This window comes from Lagopus muta, chromosome 2, assembly GCF_023343835.1.
Source record: "Lagopus muta isolate bLagMut1 chromosome 2, bLagMut1 primary, whole genome shotgun sequence".
Lineage (NCBI taxonomy): Eukaryota > Metazoa > Chordata > Aves > Galliformes > Phasianidae > Lagopus > Lagopus muta.
Window position 1 is genome coordinate 33179808 of NC_064434.1, and position 17575 is coordinate 33197382.

Here is a 17575-nt window from a genome sequence, read left to right on the forward strand (position 1 = left end):
CAGCTATCATTAGCAATCCTCTATGCTCTGCTTTCACTGCATGTTTTGCTACAAGCATTATAACTTGACAGCATGCTAGAGAGTTTTAATGCAGGAATAAACAGAAACAGAATATTCTAAGATATTCAGCTCACACCATGGTTAGCAGCTTCTGTTTTTCTAAGACTCACCCCCTTATTTTTTCTCAAACAACTCTGGAAAAATGTAACAATAACATATTTTCTAATTTCTACTTTCTTTTCAGGTCCATTAACATATTTTGCTAGTTCTTAGCCTGCTTCAAGAGAAAAAAATGCATGCTGAATCTTGCCCCTTCTGACTTTCCTCAGTCAAGGTGCTACTGTTCTGAGAGCCAGGCGCTCTGACTGAATAAGGATGCACCTTGCCTGAGCCTGGAAGGGCAACAAGTGGCAGTGAAAGAAGGCGAGTTGCAGGACAGTCTGAAAACACCTCTTGACTAAGAAAAATGTGAAGTTTAGGTCAGGCTTTGAAAAAAAAAAGCACAATGCCTAGAATATAAGCTAAGCCATCCCTCAGTATCTGTTCATATTTACTGTGGGTTGTCTTTGAGGATACTTCTGCCTGTAACATCTTGGGAATGACACTGGACCTTTGGAAATCCTTAGAGCAATAGCAAGGTCACAAGGACTGACAGGAAATGGGATTCTGTGCAAATGCTGCTGCAGAAGTTGACACTGAGAAAGTGCAAAGGGGACTCTGCTCAGGGCAAAGCCTTTCTCCCTCCCTTCTCTTTTTTTTTCACTGTGCTGTTGGCATGTGGAAATGATTCCAGCTGCAAGCTGAAAGCCTACAGAAAACATTAAAACTATTAGAAATATGTAGAGATTTTAGAGCCATGAAGGGTAGTAATGAGCATTTATGTACTTCAGTAACGCCCCCAGAAAAGATTCCCCATTACGTTAGCTGCAGCTGTGCTTCCCCTCACTTAATAGCCTGTGTCCTCACCAGCTCTGCAGAGGTGAGTGAGAATATATGAACAGACGACACAGGAGAGATCTATGTGGAATGTGAAGCAGAAGATGGAAGCATTAAAAATATGTCCTGGATGTTGTTTGGCCCTCATTTTCTCCTGCCAGCTGCAGAGACCCAAAGATAATGTTCTCCTAACACGCTCTGGACAGCAACAAGGCATTCTTGGCAAATCTGATGCTGTGTTCACCATGGATTTTGGCAATCACTCCAGTGTTGTTTTCCTAGGCAGAAGATAGTAATTACAACTCTGAGAGGTATAAAATGACTAGGTTCATTTCAGCTGAATATTCAGCTTCAAGTCTAAAATGAAACCCTATAAAATTCAACATTATTAGCTATTAGGCTGTTAACAATTTTAGCAGAAACGTCCAGCTATTTTAGGATTGTGAATGGAATTTGAAAAGGGCATCACCAGGTTTTCTTCAACTCTTTCTTCATACACACAGCTTACTAAGAATAAACAGTCAGATCTGCCTTTTGATGCAATGCTGTTCTGGAATGCAGTTAAATTAATGATTCTTTAAAGCATGCTGTTTTGTTTTTTTTTTTCCCTATTTTTTTATCCAGTGTATGCAGTGGTAGCTGAAAAATTAATCTTGTACTCTCCTGGGCATCTTTGTGATAGTAGTAAATAGTTTATGGTCACCTTCAGTCAAAAGTGGCCTCACATAAGAGAATACTTTATTTCTTATTACCAATGGATATGGCCAACATCTATTTTTTTGTTGTTGATTGTTTGGTTTCTCTTTTTGAGCTCTCCAAAACTTAATTTCTGTTAATGCTTCTTTTCCTAATTTGACTGGGCTTCTAGAAGAAGAGTGCTTCATTACCACAGGTGCTCAGTTTCATGCCAAATGCCAAATTTTCTCAGGTAACATGTTTTTGTTAGTTCTTATGAGTTCTCAAGCTTTTAAGACGTGTGTCTCCCTCCCGAAGACCTCCTTCCAGTTTAAATATTGACACTAGGCACAATGTCCCTCAATAGTTTTAATTTCCCTAGAATCCCTTTCTCATCAGTTGTGTCAACTACGCTGATGGTAGCTAAAAATCTTACTTTATCTAACATGTCACCATCACTCTATTAATCTTCCACTGCAGTGTGCTGTTTCCATTATAGTAATCTAGAGGCCTGGGGAGAGAATGAATATTCAGCTTTAGCCAGGCAAAGTCAGGTGTTTTTCCAAAGCTTCTCAAACTCCGGACATTCACTTCTTTTCTCTTCACATCAAAATGTCACTTATGGATATTACTGTACTCTGTTTACCATCTACGGTTCACTCTATTTTCCAGTGCAGTGGGAGTGTCAATTGGAGGAAACCATTTGCTTCAAAGTAGTATGCTCTCAAAAATACTTGCTCGATTTTTCTTCAGTTAGTTTTGAGAATTTTTCACCCCCTAATAGTACCAACTGGCAACTTGCCAACATATTGGGTGGATAAAATATTTGCCATCTGACAGTTCTCCAGAAATACCTCTCCTTGTGCAAATTTTCCGCAAGGAAAGTGATCACTCTATGTATGTATTTAATCTCCATGATTCTTATCAGGTAAGAATTTTAAGCATTGCTGTTTTAGCACTGATGACTGAACAGCCAACTGTGCTCTTCTATAACCATAAGAATCTCAGAGCAACAAGTTAGTCCTGCTTTCTCTTTAGCTGCAGATGTAGGGGGAGTGAAAACCAGGGAAGGCAGGACTTAGCCCTTGGGGGTTGGGCCTTCAATTCAGAGTCTCCTTCCTGTGGGTCATACTCTTCTACATCTCCACATTTTTTTCTTCTTTCTGCTTCACTGAAGAAAGCACCCTCTTAATTTGACCACAAGCCTGACACGGTTTTAACTCAGAAATGGGATCTTTTTTTGTTGTTTGTACTACCTCAAAATGGTAGGGTCATTTTTTTTTGTTCTTTTCTTTTCCTCCTGACCTCTTATTTCATACGCTCACGTGGTGAAAATCAAGTCTCATACAGATGCCCTATGTTCCATAGCGCACTTATTTCTTTTTCATCTGTAAGTTCTTCTGTTGATGACGCTGCGTTCATTGCTAATGTCCTTGTTCTGGCACCATACTCCCTTGTACACCTATACCCAATTTAAATTTAATAACAGCCTCACGGCATGCACTGTGATAGTCCATGGGTCTATGCAGAATCCTCCTGAGCCAGTGATGCTTCTTTATCCTCGCTGTGTGTACTCTTAAAAAATGATGTGATTTATTGCAGTTCTTGCGTATTTTCCAAGTCCTCAGTGCCAGGGTCTCTAACAGAGGTCTGTTTCATTCAACGTCTTAGTCTAACCGGTCAGCACTGTGTCACAGGAACCTCTGAGCAACACAATAACCAAGCCCAACTGGTCCACATAACAAAAGGGCTTCTGTGGCAACAAGCTGCTACAGAAGAGACACTGCCATGGAGACCATTCTTGATCCAGCAAGAAAGATCTATTGTATTTCACATCCCTTTGTTCTGAAAGCAGTAGGAATTATCTCACAACCATTCATCATGAGCCAATGAGATATCGAGAGTGTAATGTTTGGGGACTGCAAAAGTGTCAAAGCTCATAAAATTAGTCTTCTTGGGGAAGGGAAAGTAAAAAGGAAGTGAAATATATGCTATCTGCTGAACCGGAAGAGTATTGAGATGAGCTTGAGAATTAAAGGGAGACCAAATGGGTTTACCTGCACTCCCCAAGTAATTGCTTGTTTTGGAATGAGGTACACATCTGCACACGAGCAGTGAGGGGACAGAATGAAAGAAGAGAGTAAATCTGACTTACTCTCTGCACATTGAATGTGCCAAGGGACTGCGCACTGAGCTTTTAATTTGGTTATAGGCATTTCTGTTCTTTTTTGACATCTATCAACTTTTTGTTTTGTTTTCCTGAGATGCATCTGTGTTCTCTCTCCCCTCTTTGTTCTTATGCAAAAGAGTACTTTGTAGGTAAGCTTGTCTTTCTATTGAGGCGTAACGCATTACATAGGGTAAGATCCTGAGACTGACATTTTCTTGCTATGATTCAAAACTACTTGTATGTGTGCAAAACCTGCCTGGGAGCAGAATGCATTTGTCCAGCCTTGTAAGGCCAGACTGCATTCCGGGAGCGGCTGTGCAGCCGTTGTGTCCACACCCTGTGTGTGCTGCCCACATGGAAAGCTGAGGCTCCTATCTCAGATTTCTACATGCAAAAACAAAAACAAAAAAAACCCATAAAATAATAAATAATATATATACATATATATATATATACACAAGAGAATCTTATTTGGAAACATTTTGTATCTCATTTTGTGAATTATCTACTTTCCACTAATTACAGTTCTGTGACTGCATTCAAATCTGATGGTAAAAACTTGCTTTATTTTCTCCATAGATCCACAGGGAAGAACTTCAATAGAAAACAGTAAATTGTTGATGTTAATACTTGGTTGCTTTTCACTTTCCCTCCCTCTTTTATTTTAGGCATCAGTCTTTCAAAGCTTAGTTCCATGTGAAGGTCTCTCAGTTGGTATATGATGTCAAACTTATTTTTGGGACATGTAAAAATACTGTAAGGGCTCACTAGTCTTCTAATGAGGTAAAATTACTTCTGAAGGATAAAATTAGCATGCTGGAACTTTCCCAACAATTATATTTGTACAGCCCTACCATGTATATTATACAGCATGCTTCTAAAAAATCATTACTACGAAATACATATTCTTGATGTCTTTTTGCAATCTTTAGTTATTTTGAAGTACTTTTAAATGCAATAATTACTTTTTCTCTCCCTCCAGAATCTTTAAATTTGCACTAAGAATAATCCACAGTGTATATATTGCGAGAAATAAAATAATTGTAATGAAACAGTGTTCAAGAACCTGGTTAAAAATGAAGAAGAAAAATAGAAAACATATATATAGATTATACTTATTAAAATAGTTTATTTTTTCCCAAACAATTTTTAGACTTTTCATTTATCTTGACAACTTCTAGTGAATGTCACCTGAGATGAGGCAGAAATGTGAAATCAGGAAATATCCTATCAGCCAATTTTCCAAGATAAAAAGAAAAATTTGGAAGGTTAACTAACCTACAGCAGATTGAGAAAGCAGGATAGAGTGGGGTGATATGACATGAGCAAACTGGTGCCATTACCCTGAGTTCACTTAATGAAACAAACCTCTCTTAGCCTAATTTTCTGAAAAACAAGAAACAGAATATAGTACTAAGTAACTAATTTTTGTAGAGGCGACAGTTTAGCAGTAACAACCTGTTGCACCCTGAGCTATTCTGCATGTTCATAAATGATCTGGAAAAGGGATCTGTGGATCACACAGTCTGGTGAGGCTTCCAAATGATACAGGTTAATAAAGACAAAGCAAAGGACTTCAGGAAAATTTGTGAAGGGGAATGACCGTGCAATAGAATGGTGGATGGAGTTCCATTTAGACAAATGTGAAGTGGTTCACATGGGGAAAAACGGTCCTTACTTCACAGATGAAAATGCAGGTCATCTGGTCAGTGCTTCTTGGGAGAGTGATGGAGTTTTGAAAGCAGTTCCACAAGAACGTCAGCATAGTGCTCGACATCTGTCAAAAAAAAAACAAACACAAAAACAAACAAACAAAACCCCACAGCCACAAAACTAGGAGATGCTGGGAAATCAGCACAGGACTGGACAGAGAACACCTTTGTGCTGCATCCTGAGGTAAAGAATCATAGAAATATTGGTTGAGAGGGACCTCTGCAGGTCACCCGGACCAGGCTGCCACTTGACAGAGGACTACTGCCAGCACTGGATCAAGGCTTTGGCTCTGTCTAGCTGAAGGCTGAAAACCACAAAGGGCAGTGATTCCACAACCTCTCTGCACACCTTGTGCCAATGCTGCATGACTCTGGGCTGCCCAGAGGTGTGGCTGATGCCCCATCCCTGGAGATTTTAAAGGCAAGACCAGATTAAGCCCTGGGATACCTGATCTAGCTGTGCATGTCCCTGTTTGTTGCAAGGGAGTTGGACTAAATGACCTTTAAAGGTCCCTTCCAACTCTAAGGATCCTGTGATCCTATGACCCTTTTGGTGGTTTGGTTCTGATGTCCAATCTGAATGTCCCAGGCTGCAGCTGTTAATACAGCACAGCTTCCCAATGCACGTGGCTGTTGCTCCTCGTTTTGTACTTGCCACTACCAAGAAGTGTTTATCCCCACCATCCTTCAGATGATGTTCTAGTCCATGTGCATCAGCAGTAGAATGGAAAAAAAATGAGTTATTTTCACATAAAACAACAGCTAACTTAGCTAGAATCCTTCAAGGTGAGAGAGTGGCTACAGAATCTCTATGATGGAGACCTGCACATCTAGATGTGACACGTGAAGGGTGTCTCTGAGTGTAAGCAAGCTAGCAGTAGCGAGGTTGACAATACACAGAGACAGGTTTGGCATATGGTTTTGCTGACCTTTGGAACTAGCCACAACAGCCAGTTGTGGACACTAAAAGTCTACATAGGTTTAAGGGAAGGTAAAGGTTATTAAGTGCACAGAAATGATATATTCCTCAGAAAATCGCTGAGACTGAAATATTGGTGGTAGGGAAAGTTCTCAAGAGGAATACTGTATGATCTTGCCCTGCACTAATACTCTTTCATATGCTTTTGGTTTAAAAATCTTCGGACTGAACCATGTGTTCTTCATGTTCAAGAAATTGCTAGCAAAATGCAACTGCCTCGTAATGTGGATTTCTATCTCTCCTTGTCTAGTAAAATGGAATTTGTTCCGCTTATTTTCTCAGGTGCATAAATAATTACCGTTATACTTTGGTTTGAAGTTGTACAGGCAAACAGCAACACAAGCAAAACTGCAAGAAAATGAACATCATGAAGAATGGCCGATAGTTTATTTCCATCCTATTCATATAATAGATACACCAAATTCCACAACTAAAGTCTTTGAAAGATATTCTTATCCTTGAGACATTAAATAGCACTCTGGAGATCTCAATTTGATCTCTAGCAATGCCACACATTTCCTGCTGGTTTTGGCAAACCAAGCAGGCCATCATCTAGCGAGAGCTGTTTTCAGCAGATGAGCTCATTGAAATGACTCAAGTCAAGCACTTGCAAAACTCCTTAATAAATGAGTTTCTTCATGTGGCACATCTACATAGTGCCGGAATGCTTCAGGAGTACTTGTAGGGCAGAGGGCTGTGGACACCAGCTGTGTCTCCTGGTCCCTTCAGAAGTCCCACACTGTTCCCACACTGGGACAGGACCTATGGAGCAGAAAACCCCAGCCCAAGGTCTCAAAGGGAGTGGTGAGGGAAGGGTCGCCAAAGCTCCAGCGCTCCAATTCCACACAAGGCTACAACTAGCAAGGTTCTGGGAGCTCTCTGCTCCAGGGCATGGGAAGGCAGAAAGAGAGGTTAGAAAGAGAGGGACCTGGGTCTGTTCAGCCTGGGGAAAAGAAGACTGAGGGGGAATCTGATCAATTTTACAAATGCGTGAAGGCGGGTAGGAGGCAAATGGATGAAGCCAGGTTCTCTGGGTGGTGCATAGCGATAGGATGAGGAGTAACGGCCTAAAATTTGTACATAAGAAGTCCCATATGGAAGAACTTTGCTACAGTAAGGGTGATGGAGCACTGGAACAGGTTGCTCAGAGAGGTTGTGGAGTCTCCTTCTACAGAGATACTCAAGACATGTCTGGATGCCTACCTCTGTGAACTGTTGTAGGGTATTTGATTAGCAGGGAGGTTGGACTCGATCATCTCCTGAGGTCCCTTCCAACCCCTGCGATTCTGTGATTCTGAGAAGCAAGAAAAGGAGGGGAACGTTTCTCCCCGGCCTCCGACGCCCTGAGGAGAGCGGTCCGATAGGAGCGAGGCGCCCCAGGGGAGGACACCCTCCCGGCTCGGGGCCCCGCCGCCCCCCCTTCCCGTCCCCGCCTTCCCCTACTCTCCCAGCAGCCGCTCCCGCCCCAGCTCTGCTCGGGTCACCCCGGCTCCCCGCGGCGATGCACTCCCCGCCCCGCAGGCAGAGTCCCGTCCCTTCATCCCATCCCATCCCATATCCCATCCCATCCGAGGGGCTCTGCCTCGGCTCCCCTCGGCCCTCCCCCTCCCTCCTCCCTTGCTCTTTTTTTTTTTTTTTCTTTCCCTTTTTTCCATCCCCTCCCCCACCTGGGAAGACCCGGCGGCTCCCCCCCGCCCCGCGCTCAGTAGCGGCGGGTGCTCGGCGGCGGCGGAGCGGGGATACCGGCGCGGCGTGGATGTGGCCGCTGCCCCCCTGCCGGGGCTCGGCGCTGCCAGGTACGCGCAGGGACGGACTGGGGGGGCTCCGCAGCCAGGGCAGGACAGCGCGCAGGTGGCCTCGGGCCCGCTGTGAAACCAGGCGGAGGGGGTCGATGCCTCGGGTTCTGCATAACAACTGCTGTCCTGGTGGGTTTCTTTTTCATAGGACCAAGAAGTGACGCGAATCTCTGATCCCCTTTTTAAGCGCAGGCGGCTCCGCGGGCAACGGAGGGGGGCACGTTCATTTCTTTACGCTTTCAAGGGTTTTGTCTCCGCGCAGCTCTAGAGCCTCTCTACGTTTCAAAACAACCTTCTTTGAGTTCTGATTCACCCCCGCGGTGTTTGTGCTACCATTCCTGCCCTCCTTTTGGAATTGACACTAATTTTATCCAGATTCGTCACTGCTAGAAACGGCTTTATCTCGGAATCGCGGAAAGCTGTGCCAAGTATCTAGCTTGAGGACTGGGAGAGAGGGAGCTCCTTCGAGTCGGGCGCAAAAGCAGAGAGCCCCGTGGTCACACCCGAAAGCGGGACAGAGGGTGGCCGAGGGGCTTTAGAGCCTTCTTCCCACTCCTCCAGGAAAGCACCACACTTCCGCGCGATTAGTGCATCGGAACGGTGAGCAGAAGGAGAGCGGGCAATGAAACGAACGCGGTCGCCGTCCCTCCCCGGCTTCCCTCCCTTTGCTGATGTTCCCGCACCCCGGCAGCCACAGCGGAGCTACGGATCCCCTCTCGACCCCTTCCCCAAGTCTCGGCGGGGAGGAGAGCGGGGCTGCCTGCTGCGAGCCCGGCTGGGAGAGCTTCCAAGCGAGGCTTGAGCCGGCTGGGCTGAAGCTGCGAAGCGCTTGTCCTCCTCCGCTTGCCCTCGAGCGAAGCTGTGCCGAGCCCAGCCCCTCTGATCCGATTCGGGCCGTGCCGAGTTGTGCCCGTTGGCTCCGAGCTGTGCCGCTATCCGGGCGCGCCACCCAGCGGTCCTCCTGCCCCTCCCGGGACACAGAAAATCCGGGCCCGAGATGAAGCCCGTTCCTTCGCTGCCTTTTTTTTTCTTTCTTTTTTTCTTTCTTTTTTTTTTTTCTTTTTCTTTTTTTTTTTCCCTTCCCTCTTTTTCCCGTTTTTTTTCCCTTCCCCCCCCCCCCCCCTTTTTTTTTGAGTTTGATTTCATAAGTCCACATGAGCTTTCCAATATCCTTGCTGACTTTGTTCTTTTTATTGACACTGAGGCAGCTTAAATCTTGTAAAAAAAGACAAACAGGAGTCACTGTGTAGTTACTGAGTGAGTTGTTTGTTTTTCCATAAGTCAGAGCAGAGGGATGAAATCAGTGCGGTGCTCTACAGAGCAAGAACCTCCACAGGAGTGGAGAGGGCAGAGGTGGGCAGGGTTAGGGTGATGCTTCCTTCCAGGGATTTCTAAAATCTGCTTTCTCTTTTGCTGTGTCAAAGGAGAACTGTCAATTCCAAGACCATTTTGAGAGTAAGGCCAAAAGCACTTAAGGAGCTGGTTAGTGCTGCAGCTTCTTTTTATGGTCTGAAGTCTGCATGTAAATTTAGCCATGTGCTGACTTTCCTACCATACGGCTCAGGCTGCTCTAAACAGACCATAATATAGCACTGGGAGGCAGCTGGGCACATCTTTTCTGGTGCTTGAACCACACTAAAAGGCAAATTCTGTCTCTGGTAGCCTAAAGAGAAGCATTTTGGAATACAATCTGCTGAAGTAAGATAAGTCGTGCTGACAAAAATAGTTAAAGGATATCCTAAAAAGGTAGGGCATGAGTATGCTTTGTGATTGCAGAAAGGTTTGATGCTGGAAAAGAGCTGAAAATGCTTTTACACATACATATGGGTGCTAGAATGCCACTGAACAGAGTCCTTGTAGTTATCTGCTAGGCTTGAAAATCAGATGGAGAATTTTGACATATTCAAAGAGTCAGAGCACTCTTTTACTTCCTACTTTCTGTTTTCTTCTGTCTTCTCTGAAACAGTTCATCCTGCCATAAAGGCAGAAGTCATTGAAGGCTTCTAATTACTGTAAGCCATCTTAAAATGTGTATGGGGAAGGAGCAAAGAAAAGGAGAGGGCAAAGTTTGGAAGAAGAGCAGAGAACAGTGCAGTGCAAAGCATTATTAAGATTTTGATGATCTTTTTTCCCTTCCATCATGTAGCCTTCTCTGAGCCCTTCCTCCTCATTTTGGAGAACTCTGGGGTGTTCTCTTTCCCCTTCTCTCACTCTACAGTAGTGTCTTTGCAACCATCAGTGTGTTTCCATCCCCACTGTCCGGCAAGAGAAATCCCTGTATTCTCTCATGCCAGCAGCCTGTACTGGGCCATAACAACTGCTCAGTTCGCCTGTGCTTGATGCTGGACTTGCTTAAGTAGTAGAGTTCAGTTTAGTAAACAGAGCCTGAGTGCTTGGCTGTAAATGAGAATGATGAGAATTTTCATCAAGCTCCTTGGCTTGGACTTCATCCAGTTCTACTGAAGTGTAGTTGTCCAGTTGGTTCATCACAAACAAGTGGTTCATTATAATTGATGGAAATCTTGGCTTCCAAGACTCTTTGTAAGTAGTGAGCACTTGAGTATAGTGTTTCAAACAGGAGGCTCTGATGCATCTATTCAGGGTTGCATGTTTTTGTTTTTTTTTTTCTTCTTCTTTTTAAAGAGTGGCTAAAGAGAGGCACAGCACTCCTCCCATTTGCTTGCAGAATGCCTCCATGCAAAGCAAAGTTCCTTACAGGTCCAGCTGGGAAGGCCTCCACCATCTCAGTGAGAGGCAACTCAAGCCAGGCACCTTTCTATATGAACTAGCAGTTAGTGAATTAACTTTACATAGTGCTCACAAACCTCAGCTACCCAGATCCTGGAGAAGAGCTGAGGAAGGGAAGAGCGTTTTAGGAGAAGAGCCAAAAAAAGTCTCTTCTGAAGCCTGATGGAAAAAATTAATTTCTTAGTACCTTGTTTCTCTTCAAAAGCTCTATTAGGACACAGTAAACTAAAAGCAGCTTTCCCACATTAGTAAAATGTGATTTGTCATCAAATGATGCTAGTCTGTGGTTGGCTTAAGATGAGGAAAAGAGGATGCTTTCTCATACAACATGTAGTTAAGCAGTAGGATGCCCTGATACAGAGCTCTGTGGGTACAAATTCTGTGGGGTTCAAGGAAAGACTGGGCAACTTTATGGAAGAGAAATCCATAAAGTAGAGTTTTACTCACACTGTAGAAACTGCCTCTGGTTTGGAGTTCTTGAGGTGCAAATGGCTATAAGCTAAGAGAGTGTGAGAGAGGAGGAACGTATTTGGCTTTCAAGTAATGCTGTATATAAATATTAATGTTTAAATATGTGCATTTCTGCTGTACCAATGACCTACAGTGAGATGGCCAAGTGGTGTCTCCCTGCACAATCTTGCTACTGGAATGACTCTTCTGAGCTTTCAAAATTTTCAAATATTTTTCAGTATGACTGCATACACCCCAGAGCTTAGGCCTGTGAATCACTCTAATCTCCAGATGTCTTGGAATAGTCCATACATCTCCAAAACTTTAGTTAGTTGCTTTAAAGCCAGGGTAAGCATATATATGGTATTGTAAAATGTGTTTTAAGTATATCCAGGTAAATAAACCCCAGCTCAAAGTCAGCATTCCATGCAGGCTGAGGTGAAAAGCATTAAAAATTATGCTAACACTGCACTCTGAATTTGGCGTCAGAATCAACAAGCAGTGTTTGAGCCATAGTGTTTAGTCAGATAAAAAGTGATAGCTGTTGCCTCTTACAGCCAAATGTTGTGTCAATATGGTGTAGATGCCTAAAATGTTAGGAGTTGTTGATCCGTTGCATTGCTCTTAAAGTGAGACTAACAACTTTTTTTTCCCCCCTCGTTACACACACGCTCCTTTATTTTTCATGCTGTATATTTAGCTACCCTGTAACCAGGTTATTTCACTGTATGGTTTTACTTGTGTTATTCTAAACAAAGCTCAGGAAAATGAAAGCGCTTGTCTTTGCCCTGATTTACACTGCCATTATAATGTAAACCAGAAAGCTTAACCACATACATACCCTTGAATTGCTTGGCTTTGAAAGCTTAATCATAGGTTCTTTCTTCATACACCACTGAGGTTTCCCTGTAGTTGAAATGAAGGATATGAGAATGGAGTGCACTTCCCAATGGTACTGGTCAGTAGTTGGTTAATGCCACTGACATCACTGCTGCCAAGGGAGAAAAATGGTCTTTTCAATAATGTTCTGAGCTCAGAATCAAGAGTTCTGGGTTCATTTTCTGGCTCTGCCACAGGCTTCTAACAATTTTACATTCTTTCTGTATGTTTCCCAACTACTGATGATAATAATACATTTTCTTGTCTTTTGGAATTGTAGTATTAGCTTTTTGTATGGTGTATCACCACAGCTAGGTGGGGTTTTCCACATGTGGCCATAAGACACAGACTGCACAGTTTCTGCAGCCTTTGTGGGATCCTGCAGGAAAAAGGCATGTCATGAGTCAGCTGACTTGTCCCACCTACTTGGCTGGGCATTCCTTTGTGCATATAACCAGGAGTCTCTTTAGGCCAACCATCGTCGTCTTCTCTCACCTTTCTGCCCTTCCAACCACGGATTTTGAGATTCTATGGCTGAGGTGCCTATGCAAAGGAAAGGAAGGAGATTTTGGTGGCCCCAGAATGCAGGACACACAACTCAGGAGATGCAGGACACCCCTGCTTCTCAGAGCAGCAGCAATGAAAAGTGTCTAAAATGGCACTGTCTGCCTTTTGTAGATGCCAAAATTGTTCCTTTTGTCACTTCCAGAAAACAACTTTGGGAAAAAGGTCATTCTAAGTATGTTCACTGGGAAAAACAATTAGAAAAATGTTATTTTCCATAGCATGCAATTTCACAGATCTTAGCTGGATGAGTAGAGCAGAACCAGTTTTGGCATTTACATCAAAGACTGTAATTGGTCTGGTTTCCTAAGGGATTTAATCTCATGGGTACAGTCTGTCTATTTATCTCTGTCTGCATGCCAACTTTTAGATGGCTTTTAAATATGTCGATAATATTCAACCATGTTCTGCTTATCACCAGTAGCTTATAATCAGTATAACCAGTAGAGAAGCAGAATCTTAAAAGATAATTCCATTCCTACAGTATAGATAAAACCAGGCTGCTGGTAGAGTGGAATGGCTGAGACTACTACTGCTGCTGAGGGAAAAGCAAGTAAAACTCAGCTCTGTCCACCATTAGCTAGCTCTGTCCAGTAGGTAGCTCAACGTAGATGCTGGCTGGCTGGTAGCACCCATCTTGCTAGAGACTGTTGGGAATGTCAGAGGCAGTGCAGGGAATATTTGAAGGCACTTCTATTTTGAGCAGAATGTTAAATTCTGTTCCACTGATGTCAGTTCTAATATTGCATGGCTTTGCTTTTTTAGATGCTAAGATATTTGTGTGTATTTTCAACAGTGTATTTTCAAACTTCTCTGTTTTGTTTCAGAAAAAAACAGACAAGATGGATCACGTGTTACTGCTGTTCATATTTTTCATGCCTGCATTGGGTCTTGCTAATGGAACAGGAACTGAACAAGATTTTACCTGGCATTTAAAGAAGGTTCCTCAGATTGTGAGCGAAAGAACTTTCTCCCTTGACAGCCCTAAATTTGAAGCAAAACCCAATTTGGAGCTGAACAGCGTATGTGGAATTGAATGTCAAAGGAAATTGCCAGTACCCAGCTTGTCTGACTTGAAGGACTTCTTATCCTATGAGACTATCTTTGAAAATGGCACGCGGACCCTGACTGAAGTGAATGTCCTTGGTCTGACACTTGATCCAGCTGGAAACACAACTGCACATAAGTCTTTGAGAAAGAAGAGGCAGATATATGGAACAGACAGTAGGTTCAGCATCTATGACAAGAGGTTTATGACCAATTTTCCTTTCAACACAGCTGTGAAGATCTCCACTGGCTGCAGTGGCATTCTCATTTCCCCAAAGCATGTGCTCACAGCTGCCCACTGTCTGCATGATGGCAAGGACTATGTTAAGGGCAGCAAAAGGCTGAGGGTGGGTCTGATGAGGACGAAGTCCAGAGGTGATGGCAGGAAACGCAAAGGTGCTAAAAGAAGCAGGCGAGAAGCCCTTGAGGCCCAAGAGGATTCTGAAGTTGCCACAGGACAAAGGCGACGATCCAGAGGTGGTGGGAGAAAGCAGAGGAGATCTGGGAGGAAGCAGGGGAGCTCAGACGGCATGCCTTCCTTCCAGTGGACCAGAGTGAAGAGTACCCACATCCCAAAAGGCTGGTTTAAGGGTTTCTCAGAAGGTATTGCCCTAGATTACGATTATGCTGTTCTTGAGCTCAAGCGACCCCACAAAAGGAAATACATGGAGCTGGGAATCAGCCCTACCATCAAAATGATGCCTGGCAGTATGATCCACTTCTCAGGCTTTGACAATGACCGATCTGGGCAGCTAGTCTACAGATTTTGTAGCATTTCTGATGAGTCCAATGATCTTTTTTATCAGTACTGTGATGCTGAGCCCGGTTCCACTGGGTCTGGTGTTTATCTTCGTCTGAAGGAGCCAAACAAGAGGAAGTGGAAACGCAAGATCATTGCTGTATTTTCGGGCCACCAATGGGTGGATGTCAACGGGGAACAGCAGGATTACAATGTAGCGGTAAGAATTACTCCTCTCAAATATGCCCAGATTTGTTTCTGGATACACGGAAATGATGAGAATTGCGCACAAGGCTGAAGAGAGTTGACACTAACTTGCCAAGCACCCATGATATCATAGAGTGAAAATCTGCTGCCGAGAGAAAAGCGGCTACCGAGAGAAATCATTCCGCATCAGGATGCCTTCAAGCTCAAGGCTCACAAATGTGTTATGGTGACTTGAGTGACTCTGAATGGTTGGGGGATGGGTAGCATTGTCAAACAAAATGTTTTCAGTTGTAATCAAATCCAGGTCTGCACTTGAAATCCCAAGCTATATTTATAAATTGTGATAAATTCTAATCATTCACATCAGAAAAAAATGGCAACGCTTGTTTGTCATTTTTTTCCCCCACGGAAAGGATTAGACCTTCTCAAACTGGTATTATTTAACACCATACATTTTTCCAATGGATTTTCTTTTCTCAGGGTTCTGTTTCAATTCTTCAAATGCAAGTTGCACATACATCCCTTTACTGTATGCGCAGAATGTATGTGTACAGCATGAGACCAAGACTTTTTTTGGCATTTTCTAAAGACCACAGCTCCATGTTGAGAAACAGCAATCTAGTTCAAGCTTGTTATTTTGGAAAGCTTTGGTTGCTGGAGGAACGCTCCCATGGAAATCCCACATTTCTCTAGTTGATGACCAGACCTAAAAGACAAGTTTTGCTTCACTGCTCAGCAAAAACAACAGAGAAAATAATGAGCAGAAGTTTCCATGTTTGGAAGAAGAAGAAACATTAGAACGTAACGTAATGCCTTTGAATATTCTTTGAGAAGCTAGACAAGTCTTAAACATATGGATTTATGTTCTAGTTAGTGTTTGAAAAGCTGTAGCTGTAGTTTCTTTTCAAACATTTTGCTTTCCCATAAGGCAAAGCGGTGGCTGTTTGACAATCATTTAGAGCTTCACCTCAAAGCCACAGGTGATGGCTTTATTGGGTGCTAACCATTTTTGCAGACGTTTAAAATTACTTTATAAGAATTCAGCTTCATAGGTAGAATGCTCTGGGTATTATGCTGGGAGTTGGAAAGCAGTATTTCCTTGCCTTTAGTTTTACAAAGTGGGTAGTTTGAGTCATGTCATATTGAGACTCCACCTCAACTTGAGTTTTAGGGTTAAATTAAAAAAAAACCTCCCAACTAAATTATACAACCTTCTGAACGGTGGACAAACTACCCTGTGCATTATGAGAGATATCATGCTATGTAGCAGCAGTAGTTATCAAACCATGTGGTTCAATATGTTTGCTGAACCACGCAGTTAATGAAAACACAAAGTGAGCTTGACTTCTACATGCTTTTATACATGAATTGCCTTTATAAAAATTGGTTGCTGTTGATTGCCATGCAAGCCTTAATCTTGTTGTTTTGTTGGTGTTTTTTTTTTTATATCAAGATTTTGGAGTGCACAGGGTTGTTATGATGCTATGTTAATCTAATGACATAAAAGGATACTGTGTACTTCAGATCACATCCATTGTATTTAATTACATCCACAATTATTCAACACTGCAATATTTCATTTTTTAATAAGTTTATATTGACCAAAATCCTTTTTCTTCCTATGCAGAAGGAAAAAATATAACAAGATTTTCAAATATTATTCATCTGTTGGTATATTTGAAATATGCTTTTAACATTTTTCAGTGAAATATGATCCTTTTTAATAACTTGACTTTTTCTGTAGACGATTGAAAACATAAAACCTGACACTTTGACTGCGCAGGCGATTTTGTCATATTATTGACAAAGCATAAAAATTTAACGCTTGTTTCCATACCTTAACTATTACAACATTCCACTAATTGGAAATATCTCACTTTAATGGAAAATATTTCTTTCAACTTTTGCCATTTCAGGCAACATTAAACTTGTTTTTTTTTTTTAAGACTTGTGTAACTGTTTGCAAAAACAAACAAACAAAAAAACCCTGATAATTGTTAAAGATAGAAATCTATGTCTAATTAATTTTAAAGTTAATTATTGTTGTCGTTAACATCTCAATTAAGATATATGGCTTCACTGACTAATTTTAAATCCCCTCAATCCAGTATTTAATGTTCTTGCTCTATGCAGCTGGTCTATAATATTCTTTAGGTGGTTCTGTAATCTTTTTCCTAAGTGCCTTTTTCCATAGTTATGCTAAGAATTGAGATACCTCATTGTTGATCAACAGAAGTCAGCACAGTTCCATGGACTTCAATACAGCTCCATCCTCATAGAATGGCCTGTGTTGACAAGGACCTTAAAGATCATCTAGTTTCAATCTCCCTGCTGTGGGCAGGGCTGCCAACCTCTGGACCACGCTGCCCAGAGCCACATCCAGCCTGGTCTTGAATGCCTCTGTGGTTTCATTCTTAATTTGAGTCCAAAACTGATCACAGTAAGGTAACATAGTCCATTCCTTATTTTTGGAAGTATTCTCTAGATGTGTTCATAAGGAAAAGGCATTATTTCTTCGTTAGTTTGGGAACTGGGGACAAGGTAAGAAAGAAAAATATTATCAGTTTTCAGATGGTCTTCTAACAATCATCTGTTCTTGATGCCTCAACCACAACTGGTATCCAAGCTTCTGTGTCTGAGTGACTGTGCACAGACATGCAAATATATGGGTTT

At 42.5% G+C, this 17575-nt stretch overlaps 1 protein-coding gene across 1 annotated transcript; it reads left to right on the forward strand.

Annotated features, from left to right (window-relative positions):
- Positions 1–8341: 8341 nt before the first annotated feature.
- On the forward strand, positions 8342–16845 carry PRSS35 (serine protease 35). The gene is given in 4 exon segments (XM_048934923.1): positions 8342–9121; positions 9123–9233; positions 9236–9274; positions 13737–16845. Coding segments are annotated over 4 exon segments (1638 nt in total). The 5' UTR covers positions 8342–8890; the 3' UTR covers positions 14994–16845.
- Positions 16846–17575: the final 730 nt, after the last annotated feature.